Below are 13,084 nucleotides of genomic sequence, written 5' to 3' on the forward strand. Positions count from 1 at the left end.
ATCAGCACTCCTATTTCGAGACGCTTTATAAATACGGGCCAGGAAAAGTTTTAAAAGATCAGCTGAGACATGTACCGCCACTCATGGTTCTTTATTTACAATAACTCTTTTAGAAAAAATAAGGACCTCAATCATGATGGTGTGCGTAGTGTTTCAAAGCAGATCCATGTCAAATACACCCCCAATATATGACCCCATTTTATTACATGACATGGACAATAAACTACTGGTGGTAGAGAGACATATGGGTACATAGAGACATTCTCGGTTGATTGTCTATTGTTGGGAGGATTGCAGGAGGCTGAGTTGTCACTGAGAAGAATACTAAAATGGTTACAGATTATCCAGAGATTACACACGTCAACCTGCTTGTATTATGCAAAAAACTGTCTGCATGCTTTTCCTCCCTCCCTTGGCTGAGTCTGCTTGGTTGTAGGTCAAAGACGTGGTGCCCGACTTGACCTGGGTGAACTCCTGCAGAGCCTGTGTAGGGCCTGGGTGAACTCCTGCAGAGCCTGTGTAGGGCCTGGGTGAACTCCTGTGTAGGGCCTGGGTGAACTCCTGTGCAGGGCCTGGGTGAACTCCTGTGCAGGGCCTGGGTGAACTCCTGTGCAGGGCCTGGGTGAACTCCTGTGCAGGGCCTGGGTGAACTCCTGTGCAGGGCCTGGGTGAACTCCTGTGTAGGGCCTGGGTGAACTCCTGTGTAGGGCCTGGGTGAACTCCTGTGTAGGGCCTGGGTGAACTCCTGTGTAGGACCTGGGTGTAGGACACTTCAACCTATGTCCAGATTTACACACTACTTAGAACGTACATGTTTATTGGACATACATTATTGGACATACATTCTAAGTGGTATGCTATAGTGACATTAAAGGATACTGGAACAAAGACCCCTATTCATTAGGCAGCAAACGGTAGAAAATGGACTGAAACAGGGAGGGACTACCTGGTCTTGTCCAATAAGAAACGCTGAGGTCTGCAGACCTATATAAAAGCCATCAATCAGAATCATACCTGTGAAAATATGACATGGCCCCAGAATTAAAAGAAACCAGAACAGACAACAGCTCAATGACAAATTGTACATGTCTGAGTTCGGGACAGCTGATGTCTCAGTGTTACGTTTAAAACCCTCCCCCAGCCAGAGTCGAGCTGGGAAAAGATATTCTCTGCGACACTGGCCCAGACTGAGTGGGGCAGCATTCTCAAAGGCTTCCAAACAGAGGTTCAACAGGGTTGCTTAAAGAGGCTCTCGCTCAATGGGTCATTTCCTTATAGTCATATACCTGTATAGTGACGAACCATTTCCCAAAGTAATGAGTCTCCTTTAAAAAATACATCATTCATCCTAAAATGTGACTACATGAAACAGAAGGCGCTTCAGAAGTGGCAGAACTGAACAATTCCCAGGTGTGGCGCAATTGGAATTTAACATCGAGCACAAAATCTACTTGTGCCTCCGTTTGATTGAACATGACAAAACAAAGGAATTCTATCAAGTAAATGATTTGTTATTGATCCCCGTCTCCAGCCACATAATGATCACAATCCCTTTCTGGGCCTATATCACAAAGAGCCTCTGGGATCAGTTTGGCTTTTAAATCATAATGCACAAGGTTTATATGGACAGGGAGGACCTGATCCTAGATCTCCTACTCGGATGCACTTGTTGAATATGCGCCTCGGGGCCGTATCCACAAAGCATCTCAGAGTAAAACATTTGGTCGTAGGTGCTAGGAGACATTTTACTCCTACTCTTATGGGTAAAAATACAAGCTATGCAGGAAGCTTCTTTAGTCATAACAGTCCCCCACCTAGTCAAGAGATATTTAGGAGACCTCATGAGCTGTCCTAACCAGCTTAGAGTTACCAACAGGTGTCTTGGTAATAGAAAAAAGGCAGTGCTTCCTGCGCCATAGACAGGCTGTTGCTTTGGAGTTGAAAAAACATATAGAAATATCAAACAATCAACCCATAATAATGTACACCTTGTACTTTTGACAATGATTTCACAAGGCTTCATTCACACGACAGCCTAAATACTCACAACCACTAGGCTAATAAACAATCACACAGTTCTCTTTCAATTATTTCATGAACCTACATGTCATTTAAAGTTATCCCTTTGGAGCGCTATATCACGTTAAAACTAGCCGTGTCTATGGGTTGGACATCTACAGTCTATATTAACTCTGTGTTGGGTAAAACTAGCCGTGTCTATGGGTTGGGTATCTACAGTCTATATTAACTCTGTGTTGGGTAAAACTAGCCGTGTCTATGGGTTGGGCATCTACAGTCTATATTAACTCTGTGTTGGGTAAAACTAGCCGTGTCTATGGGTTGGACATCTACAGTCTATATTAACTTTGTGTTGGGTAAAACTAGCCGTGTCTATGGGTTGGACATCTACAGTCTATATTAACTCTGTGTTGGGTAAAACTAGCCGTGTCTATGGGTTGGGCATCTACAGTCTATATTAACTCTGTGTTGGGTAAAACTAGCCGTGTCTATGGGTTGGGCATCTACAGTCTATATTAACTCTGTGTTGGGTAAAACTAGCCGTGTCTATGGGTTGGGTATCTACAGTCTATATTAACTCTGTGTTGGGTAAAACTAGCCGTGTCTATGGGTTGGGCATCTACAGTCTATATTAACTCTGTGTTGGGTAAAACTAGCCGTGTCTATGGGTTGGACATCTACAGTCTATATTAACTTTGTGTTGGGTAAAACTAGCCGTGTCTATGGGTTGGACATCTACAGTCTATATTAACTCTGTGTTGGGTAAAACTAGCCGTGTCTATGGGTTGGACATCTACAGTCTATATTAACTCTGTGTTGGGTAAAACTAGCCGTGTCTATGGGTTGGGTATCTACAGTCTATATTAACTCTGTGTTGGGTAAAACTAGCCGTGTCTATGGGTTGGGTATCTACAGTCTATATTAACTCTGTGTTGGGTAAAACTAGCCGTGTCTATGGGTTGGACATCTACAGTCTATATTAACTTTGTGTTGGGTAAAACTAGCCGTGTCTATGGGTTGGACATCTACAGTCTATATTAACTTTGAGTTGGGTAAAACTAGCCGTGTCTATGGGTTGGGTATCTACAGTCTATATTAACTCTGTGTTGGGTAAAACTAGCCGTGTCTATGGGTTGGGCATTTACAGTCTATATTAACTCTGTGTTGGGTAAAACTAGCCGTGTCTATGGGTTGGACATCTACAGTCTATATTAACTCTGTGTTGGGTAAAACTAGCCGTGTCTATGGGTTGGGTATCTACAGTCTATATTAACTTTGTGTTGGGTAAAACTAGCCGTGTCTATGGGTTGGGTATCTACAGTCTATATTAACTCTGTGTTGGGTAAAACTAGACCTTTTTGAAAAGCAAGTGACTTGATGCCTTAGATTTGTTAAACAGAAGAGTGCTGACATAACGTTCATATTTTAACTGTCAAACTGATTCAGTGCAATATTCCAATCACATTATTCTAAACATATGCAAACCAACATATTAGGCTAAATTAAAAGTAGACAAAGTGATGGTGTCAGGCAGATGATATCACACGTTTTACCCCTGCAACATTCCCCGTAGTTGTCTGAAGCTGTACAGCTGTCAGTGCCTCGTCCTGATTGGTTATTCCTCATCATTTGCAACAATGTCAATGAGCATCATCACTATCCTTCTTTTGCGGTACCTCAAACTGTGGTGATTACCAACAGAGAAACTTTTGAGTTGATTTTTCTCCTGGCTCAGAGTGTCTGAGCAGTAACTTATCCTCATAAAACCTACTCTGAGCTGGGAGCTTTTTTTTGTCTTAAAACAGGATCCAGGATATTTTCTGATACGCTTTGTGGAATATGGCCCCTGTCTGTTTTCCGCTCTATAGTGTAATAAAGGCACCAGCTGTAGATGGACAAAGATCAGGCTTCTTCACTAGATAATACTACCAAAGTATATTCTACCATGTACAAATGTAGGTTTTCACATGCACCTCTATCATATCAGAATTAATGGCTGGCTAGAAGTTCATTGTGGCGACTAAATCGTTGTATAGAAAATACCTGGCATTCTCAGTGTGTAATAATTATAAACAACAAAGTTATAAGATCCAGCTGGGCTGAGAGGACGAGCTGCAGGTTGGTCCTTCTACCCGAAGGTGGCGCCACAGTTGGGGCATCTCCTCTGGCGCAGTGCCAGGCAGAAGAGGATCCCCAGGGGGAAGAAGAAGATGGCACACATGATCCCCAGACAGGTGAAGTCATCCTCCAGCACGCCCACTCTGAAAAAAAGATGAAGGCGCACATTAAAGAGATAGAATGTTGGCCTCTGGTGATGCTCTCCTCTGGTGATGCTCTCCAGCAAAAAAGGGGCCACCTGAGCAAAAACATGTTTTCCAATAAGTAAGGATGTGTGGTTTTATGGGATAAGTTATTTAAAAATGATCATATACGTAACATTCAAGCAAAAAAAAAATGTAACTCATCAATTAGCAACTAAATTCCCATCCACCCCAGAAAGCATTTTTTAGGACTGAGAAAACTCTGGTCAACGCAACCACCTCCCAAAAACCACGAGCAGGAAAAGGAGCACCTATTGGTGTAGAGATTGAACCATTCTGTTGTTGTTGTGTGTCAAGTCGCCACAGGACAAATAGCTAATAATGAGAGAGAATAATAAGTAGTCTATACTTTCCAGCAGTCATTGTGACTCTGGGCTTTCTAGGTTCCCATGGTAACCGTGTTGGAGATGCAGTGCTATTAGATGTATGACCCGTGAACATAATCATAACACTGTTATGTGGTCTAAAGGCACATTGTGGTCTCACTGTGTGACCTGGGGAATCACATGGAGAGTTAACTGCGGGTTCCCCTGAACAGAGTGGCTACTAGAAGGAACAGAGCTGCAGGGGTTAACAGCTAGCAGGAACTACGGTCTGGTCTTATGACTCCACATGTTGGCTGACTAGCATCACGTCCAATACATCTGTCAACTCCCCTTAGAGGAAATCTACATTGTATCGACCCAAATATGTCTAGATGTTGAACTGTAGTGATTACACTATACACCTACTGGCCCATCACAATCACATCCTGGTGTGTTCCAATCAGACAAACACTGTATTTCAATCAGCCTTGTGACTAGAGGGAGCGCAGCTACCAGAAGTTACTTTTTACAGCAGGTTAGGAGAGCATTTTAGCCAGCCCCAACCCTTTCCCTAACCTTAACCTAAGTCTCCTAACCTGCTACGAAAAAAGGTAACTTCCAGTTGTAGCTGTACTTCCTCTAGTTAGAACCGTTTCTAGAAGAAATGGTGGACAGAAAAAATGTGAGCAACAACAGGTGGAGCGCAAATGTAGTGTGGACTTTGACGTTTTTCCTGCTGTGTGTGTGTGTGTGTGTGTGTGTTGCCTGCACCTGCCCTGCTGTGTGCCATGTACATGTCATGGGTGTGTTTACACCACCACTGCTTATCAGCTGAGTATCAGAGTGTGCCAAGGCCACAAACTGGACTAGAACCCTTTAGTGAACCTGGCAATGCAAATAGTGGTGACAAACTAAAACAAGCCATCTCCCTCTACTGTCAATCTAGTGGTGACAAACTAAAACAAGCCATCTCCCTCTACTGTCAATCTAGTGGTGACAAACTAAAACAAGCCCCTCTACTGTCAATCTAGTGGTGACAAACTAAAACAAGCCCCTCTACTGTCAATCTAGTGGTGACAAACTAAAACAAGCCCCTCTACTGTCAATCTAGTGGTGACAAACTAAAACAAGCCATCTCCCTCTACTGTCAATCTAGTGGTGACAAACTAAAACAAGCCGTCTCCCTCTACTGTCAATCTAGTGGTGACAAACTAAAACAAGCCATCTCCCTCTACTGTCAATCTAGTGGTGACAAACTAAAACAAGCCCCTCTACTGTCAATCTAGTGGTGACAAACTAAAACAAGCCGTCTCCCTCTACTGTCAATCAGGCTCTATTATAAGACTTTGTAGTCCAGGCCTCAGAAGTGAAAACTCTACTGTCAATCAGGCTCTATTATTAGACTTTGTAGTCCAGGCCTCAGAAGTGAAAACTCTACTGTCAATCAGGCTCTATTATTAGACTTTGTAGTCCAGGCCTCAGAAGTGAAAACTCTACTGTCAATCAGGCTCTATTATTTGACTTTGTAGTCCAGGCCTCAGAAGTGAAAACTCTACTGTCAATCAGGCTCTATTATTTGACTTTGTAGTCCAGGCCTCAGAAGTGAAAACTCTACTGTCAATCAGGCTCTATTATTTGACTTTGTAGTCCAGGCCTCAGAAGTGAAAACTCTACTGTCAATCAGGCTCTATTATTTGACTTTGTAGTCCAGGCCTCAGAAGTGAAAACTCTACTGTCAATCTAGTGGTGACAAACTAAAACAAGCCATCTCCCTCTACTGTCAATCTAGTGGTGACAAACTAAAACAAGCCCCTCTACTGTCAATCTAGTGGTGACAAACTAAAACAAGCCGTCTCCCTCTACTGTCAATCTAGTGGTGACAAACTAAAACAAGCCCCTCTACTGTCAATCTAGTGGTGACAAACTAAAACAAGCCATCTCCCTCTACTGCCAATCTAGTGGTGACAAACTAAAACAAGCCCCTCTACTGTCAATCTAGTGGTGACAAACTAAAACAAGCCATCTCCCTCTACTGTCAATCTAGTGGTGACAAACTAAAACAAGCCCCTCTACTGTCAATCTAGTGGTGACAAACTAAAACAAGCCCCTCTACTGTCAATCTAGTGGTGACAAACTAAAACAAGCCCCTCTACTGTCAATCTAGTGGTGACAAACTAAAACAAGCCATCTCCCTCTACTGTCAATCTAGTGGTGACAAACTAAAACAAGCCGTCTCCCTCTACTGTCAATCTAGTGGTGACAAACTAAAACAAGCCATCTCCCTCTACTGTCAATCTAGTGGTGACAAACTAAAACAAGCCCCTCTACTGTCAATCTAGTGGTGACAAACTAAAACAAGCCGTCTCCCTCTACTGTCAATCAGGCTCTATTATAAGACTTTGTAGTCCAGGCCTCAGAAGTGAAAACTCTACTGTCAATCAGGCTCTATTATTAGACTTTGTAGTCCAGGCCTCAGAAGTGAAAACTCTACTGTCAATCAGGCTCTATTATTTGACTTTGTAGTCCAGGCCTCAGAAGTGAAAACTCTACTGTCAATCAGGCTCTATTATTTGACTTTGTAGTCCAGGCCTCAGAAGTGAAAACTCTACTGTCAATCAGGCTCTATTATTTGACTTTGTAGTCCAGGCCTCAGAAGTGAAAACTCTACTGTCAATCAGGCTCTATTATTTGACTTTGTAGTCCAGGCCTCAGAAGTGAAAACTCTACTGTCAATCTAGTGGTGACAAACTAAAACAAGCCATCTCCCTCTACTGTCAATCTAGTGGTGACAAACTAAAACAAGCCCCTCTACTGTCAATCTAGTGGTGACAAACTAAAACAAGCCGTCTCCCTCTACTGTCAATCTAGTGGTGACAAACTAAAACAAGCCCCTCTACTGTCAATCTAGTGGTGACAAACTAAAACAAGCCATCTCCCTCTACTGCCAATCTAGTGGTGACAAACTAAAACAAGCCCCTCTACTGTCAATCTAGTGGTGACAAACTAAAACAAGCCATCTCCCTCTACTGTCAATCTAGTGGTGACAAACTAAAACAAGCCCCTCTACTGTCAATCTAGTGGTGACAAACTAAAACAAGCCCCTCTACTGTCAATCTAGTGGTGACAAACTAAAACAAGCCCCTCTACTGTCAATCTAGTGGTGACAAACTAAAACAAGCCATCTCCCTCTACTGTCAATCTAGTGGTGACAAACTAAAACAAGCCGTCTCCCTCTACTGTCAATCTAGTGGTGACAAACTAAAACAAGCCATCTCCCTCTACTGTCAATCTAGTGGTGACAAACTAAAACAAGCCCCTCTACTGTCAATCTAGTGGTGACAAACTAAAACAAGCCGTCTCCCTCTACTGTCAATCAGGCTCTATTATAAGACTTTGTAGTCCAGGCCTCAGAAGTGAAAACTCTACTGTCAATCAGGCTCTATTATTAGACTTTGTAGTCCAGGCCTCAGAAGTGAAAACTCTACTGTCAATCAGGCTCTATTATTAGACTTTGTAGTCCAGGCCTCAGAAGTGAAAACTCTACTGTCAATCAGGCTCTATTATTAGACTTTGTAGTCCAGGCCTCAGAAGTGAAAACTCTACTGTCAATCAGGCTCTATTATTTGACTTTGTAGTCCAGGCCTCAGAAGTGAAAACTCTACTGTCAATCAGGCTCTATTATTTGACTTTGTAGTCCAGGCCTCAGAAGTGAAAACTCTACTGTCAATCAGGCTCTATTATTTGACTTTGTAGTCCAGGCCTCAGAAGTGAAAACTCTACTGTCAATCAGGCTCTATTATTTGACTTTGTAGTCCAGGCCTCAGAAGTGAAAACTCTACTGTCAATCTAGTGGTGACAAACTAAAACAAGCCATCTCCCTCTACTGTCAATCTAGTGGTGACAAACTAAAACAAGCCCCTCTACTGTCAATCTAGTGGTGACAAACTAAAACAAGCCCCTCTACTGTCAATCTAGTGGTGACAAACTAAAACAAGCCCCTCTACTGTCAATCTAGTGGTGACAAACTAAAACAAGCCATCTCCCTCTACTGTCAATCTAGTGGTGACAAACTAAAACAAGCCATCTCCCTCTACTGTCAATCTAGTGGTGACAAACTAAAACAAGCCGTCTCCCTCTACTGTCAATCTAGTGGTGACAAACTAAAACAAGCCATCTCCCTCTACTGTCAATCTAGTGGTGACAAACTAAAACAAGCCCCTCTACTGTCAATCTAGTGGTGACAAACTAAAACAAGCCGTCTCCCTCTACTGTCAATCAGGCTCTATTATAAGACTTTGTAGTCCAGGCCTCAGAAGTGAAAACTCTACTGTCAATCAGGCTCTATTATTAGACTTTGTAGTCCAGGCCTCAGAAGTGAAAACTCTACTGTCAATCAGGCTCTATTATTAGACTTTGTAGTCCAGGCCTCAGAAGTGAAAACTCTACTGTCAATCAGGCTCTATTATTTGACTTTGTAGTCCAGGCCTCAGAAGTGAAAACTCTACTGTCAATCAGGCTCTATTATTTGACTTTGTAGTCCAGGCCTCAGAAGTGAAAACTCTACTGTCAATCAGGCTCTATTATTTGACTTTGTAGTCCAGGCCTCAGAAGTGAAAACTCTACTGTCAATCAGGCTCTATTATTTGACTTTGTAGTCCAGGCCTCAGAAGTGAAAACTCTACTGTCAATCAGGCTCTATTATTTGACTTTGTAGTCCAGGCCTCAGAAGTGAAAACAAGTCTGTATTTACACCAAACACTGGTTTAAAGTCTCCATGTAAATGTGCCATTAGTGTATTCTATCATCAATTACACTAATATCTTCATTTTAAAAACACTAAATGTGAATTATTTATTTTTTTACTAAATCAACACAAGACGGACACTACAGCTAATGGGTCATGTTCATTAGGCACCAAACGGAATAAAACAGACAAACAGGAACGGACTACCTCGACTTGTCCAATAAGAAACACTCCTTTTCCATTGCAAAACATTTAAATGTTTATTAGGACAAACGTTTTCCATTGTATGACCTAAAGAACACGACCCTGACCATTTTTCATACAAGACCACGTTTGACCTTCAAGAGCATCATACAGTCAATCAACTTCCTCTCTCCTGTCACACGTCTGTGTTCCAAGCAGCGGACACTGAGAGGATGTTGTATCAGACAAATTGAAACCACTGCGGTCACTCTCGAAATGAAGCTTTACCCTACAGCAGCAGCTTTAGTGTGTGCTAGGCCTGCCTGCCTGCCTACAGTGCAGTGTAATACTGTTACCATGACGCTCACATGTAGCTATGCTGTGGAACACCCTTTAGATACAGATGGAGCAGAAGACAACCGTCATTTGACACATTTGACACATACTCCCCCCTGTGGCTTTCAGAGAGTTCAGCTCTGTGACAACAGCTTAATGCAACATTTCAACACTTTCCAAACTCATTTGTCATCTCCAGCATCACCCCAACGTCAACATATGTGAAAACAGCAGGTTTCCATGTTTTTTCTCTCTCAAAAAGATAGACCATAACAGAACCTGGTGACATCATATGTTGTGCATCCTGTGATGTCAACCAACTCCTCTTAATATTTATATATTTCTTCATTCCATTATTTTACTTTGAGATGTGTGTATTGTTGTGAATTGTTAGCAACTGTTTTAGCTAGGAAGACCAGCATTTCATTACACCCACAATAACATCTGTTAAATGTGTATGTGACCTATAAAATGTGATTTGAACTGAGCAGTCAAAGGTTACTTTACTAACATATAATAAAACAATAAGACTGAATTGAAGGCTGCCAGAAATGCAGACAGTCCCCCCCTCCATAGATACAATACTGTTGTACTGAATTCTGTGCCCCCTCCATAGATACAATACTGTTGTACTGAATTCTGTGCCATAGATACAATACTGTTGTACTGGATTCTGTGCCCCCTCCATAGATACAATACTGTTGTACTGAATTCTGTGCCTCCCCCCAACATACAGTATGCTTCCCCACTATGCGTGTGTTGTTTGGGGCTGGTGTCTCACCTGCAGGCTGGGCAGCCCCCCACCACCACCACGGAGGGCTGGATGATGGTGTATGTGCCAGGGTAGGGCTGCTGGGCTATGGCTGGGCCCATCTGTGCACTGGGGCCTTCTTGGAACCCTGTGGTAGGACAAGGGGAGAGGAGTTTGAGGTTGAATTAGGCTAGATCTGAACTACAAGGGGAAGTCATGAGTCAGTTTCCGTTTCAGTCAGCCAAGAGAAGCAAGTATTTACAGTATTTGCCACTGTTAAGATAACGAACCCAGTACCCTGTATAGAGCATAGACAACTCTAATACACACTTGTACATGTGTGAAATATGATAAATATAAGCATCCACCCAAATGTGTATTGGTATTACAGTCTATAGTGTGGAAGCTACTCTATAAATGTCAGCAAGTTCATGCAACTTAAAATAAAAGTTACGTTATCGGCGCGTAACGACGTCATAGTTCAGGAGCTAGCTTTGGACGTTAGGTAACAACCCTACAATGTGATCTACTTGCCTGGGCCAGCGGGGTACTGATATGGCGGCGGCTGTTGAAAGCCCGGGGGTGCAGGGGTTGGGGCGGGGATAGCTCCATAATTGTGCTGCTGGCCATATTCATACGCCCCCGGGACGACGTTAGCATAAGCGGGAGGACGGTCTTGGAGAAGAGGTTTGCTGTCCATATCTGTTGCGTCCTCAAGTTATCTTTCTCTTTCTTTGCCTTGGCTGGCCCTCTTCTTCCCACACAAATTGGATTTACTTAGTCGGTGTTGCCTCGAGTCATACGACTTTTGCAGGCACGGATGGGTAAAAAAAAACTAAGAAAACACGACGCGCAAAAATTTAAGTTATCGCCTCTCTCCATGTGCCAACTTTGTCCCTGACTGCACCACCCGAAACACTCGCGGACTGTTCAGTCTAAAGGGAGGATGCTAATTTAAAAAAGAGGGAAATGTCTAAAATATCGCCATCTTATCACCTCATTATGTCGTTTTTTTGTCAAAAGAACCTCTCCAATCACTCTAGAGCACACAAAAAAAAACAGTTGTAAACTCGGAACTCGTTTTCCCTTTCTGTCCAGATTGTCACAAGACTCAAATCACGTGATGCGCTCCGGAACGCCTATGTGCGGAGAAAGGGGGCGCGTTCGAGTAGATCACATTTGTCAAGTCGGTGACCAAAGTCTGTTGCATTCTGGGTGTACATATTGTCTGACTTGTGCTTATGAAGTTTTGACTGCAAGTTTTTGCAGTTGTTCTTCATGCAACCATCGCCTGCATAGGTCAACCAATCATTTGGATGTTGTTGTTTTTTACCCATGCAAACGTGTTCAAAGACATGACTGAAACAGGAAACAAGTTGTGTGTACAGGTGATATACCATAAAACTTCAATTAATAGCCCGGGTGTTTATTTGCTTAAATTACTGAACACAACAGGTGCTTATTTGAACCAGGCACACTGCTTTTGCATATTTGCATAGTTAATTGTTTAATTCCAGCGTTCACTTCCAGCATTTTAATCAATCTTAATATCCTGCACTAATGTGTTATAATTGACACAATTTGTCACGTTTCTTTTGTCTTAAATTGCCTATATTAAAAAAAAATGTGCTTGACAGAATAATTATCATCTTTGACTGTGTATTTTCGGCAGTTCCTACTTTCGCCACAAGAAATCCTTACTGATTTAGTTAATGTAATTAATTTAGTTAATGTAACAAATCAAACATTACACCTCAAAACATTTATGGTAAACTAGTAAGCAATTAATTTAGACCTTTGCTCTAATGTGTTAAGTTGCCCTGCTGGCTATGAAAAGGGACAGGTGGCTATTTGAGTGTAATTTAAGTTTTACAGTATACAAATAAATGGGATATTTGAGGTTCTCTCTCACTATTGACTGTACAATATACACACATAATATTATATTATGATTTCAGTTGATGAGTGTGTGCTATGGGGGTTAGATACATGTTTATTTCAACATTATAAAGAAAATATTTTTTAAATAATGGCAACACTGCCATGTTGATCTGAGCCTTGCTGTTGGAAAACCACATTAGTGTCCAACTTTCGGCTTTCGCAGATGCAATTCCCCAGACTTCACTTCTCGAATTTCGTCTACAGTCGGTTGCCATATCCCAGTGGTCACCAACCAGTCGATCGCGAATTCTCGATCTCCAAGGCATTTCTAGTCGATCGCCAAACATTTCTGTAAAAAAAAAAAAACAATAAAGCCTTGTGATCCTATTTTCTTTTATTAGTCTCGGGCTGTTGGTGGTAGGTGCAGCCAATTCAGCTGCCCTGCGCGCCGGGTTGGCAAACTGTTGTCATTTCATGTGTCTGAAGGTGCAAACTCTACCTTCCTGGTGGGCCTGGAGAGGAAATCAAGTGCACTATACCACCG

The 13,084-nt window shown here is 42.4% G+C and overlaps 1 protein-coding gene across 2 annotated transcripts; it reads right to left on the reverse strand.

The window, feature by feature from the left end:
* Positions 1–74: 74 nt before the first annotated feature.
* LOC139402133 (membrane protein BRI3-like) lies at positions 75–11,778 on the reverse strand. Of its 2 annotated transcripts, XM_071146211.1 has the most exons (5): positions 11,194–11,778; positions 10,690–10,807; positions 3,369–4,280; positions 665–2,275; positions 75–526 (listed from the first exon to the last, which is right to left on the reverse strand). In XM_071146211.1, exons 1-3 carry the CDS (start codon positions 11,357–11,359, stop codon positions 4,148–4,150), a joined length of 417 nt encoding a protein of 138 aa, XP_071002312.1. In that variant the 5' UTR covers positions 11,360–11,778; the 3' UTR covers positions 75–526; positions 665–2,275; positions 3,369–4,147. The 2 variants fall into 2 exon arrangements, with proteins under 2 accessions (XP_071002312.1, XP_071002311.1); XM_071146210.1 differs by having other exon boundaries at positions 75–494; positions 642–4,280.
* Between the last annotated feature and the right edge of the window lie 1,306 nt (positions 11,779–13,084).

Source organism: Oncorhynchus clarkii, unplaced genomic scaffold (genome assembly GCF_045791955.1).
Source record: "Oncorhynchus clarkii lewisi isolate Uvic-CL-2024 unplaced genomic scaffold, UVic_Ocla_1.0 unplaced_contig_663_pilon_pilon, whole genome shotgun sequence".
NCBI classification, from domain to species: Eukaryota; Metazoa; Chordata; class Actinopteri; order Salmoniformes; family Salmonidae; genus Oncorhynchus; species Oncorhynchus clarkii.

Excerpts from the sequence above, each read along its gene's own strand:
- LOC139402133 (XM_071146211.1), bottom strand. The coding sequence starts at position 11,359 with ATGGACAGCAAACCTCTTCTCCAAGACCGTCCTCCCGCTTATGCTAAC. Across the intron at positions 10,808-11,193 it reads TCAGTACCCCGCTGGCCCAG|GGTTCCAAGAAGGCCCCAGT; the intron begins GCAAGTAGATCA and ends GTCCTACCACAG. Across the intron at positions 4,281-10,689 it reads GGGGGCTGCCCAGCCTGCAG|AGTGGGCGTGCTGGAGGATG; the intron begins GTGAGACACCAG and ends TCTTTTTTTCAG.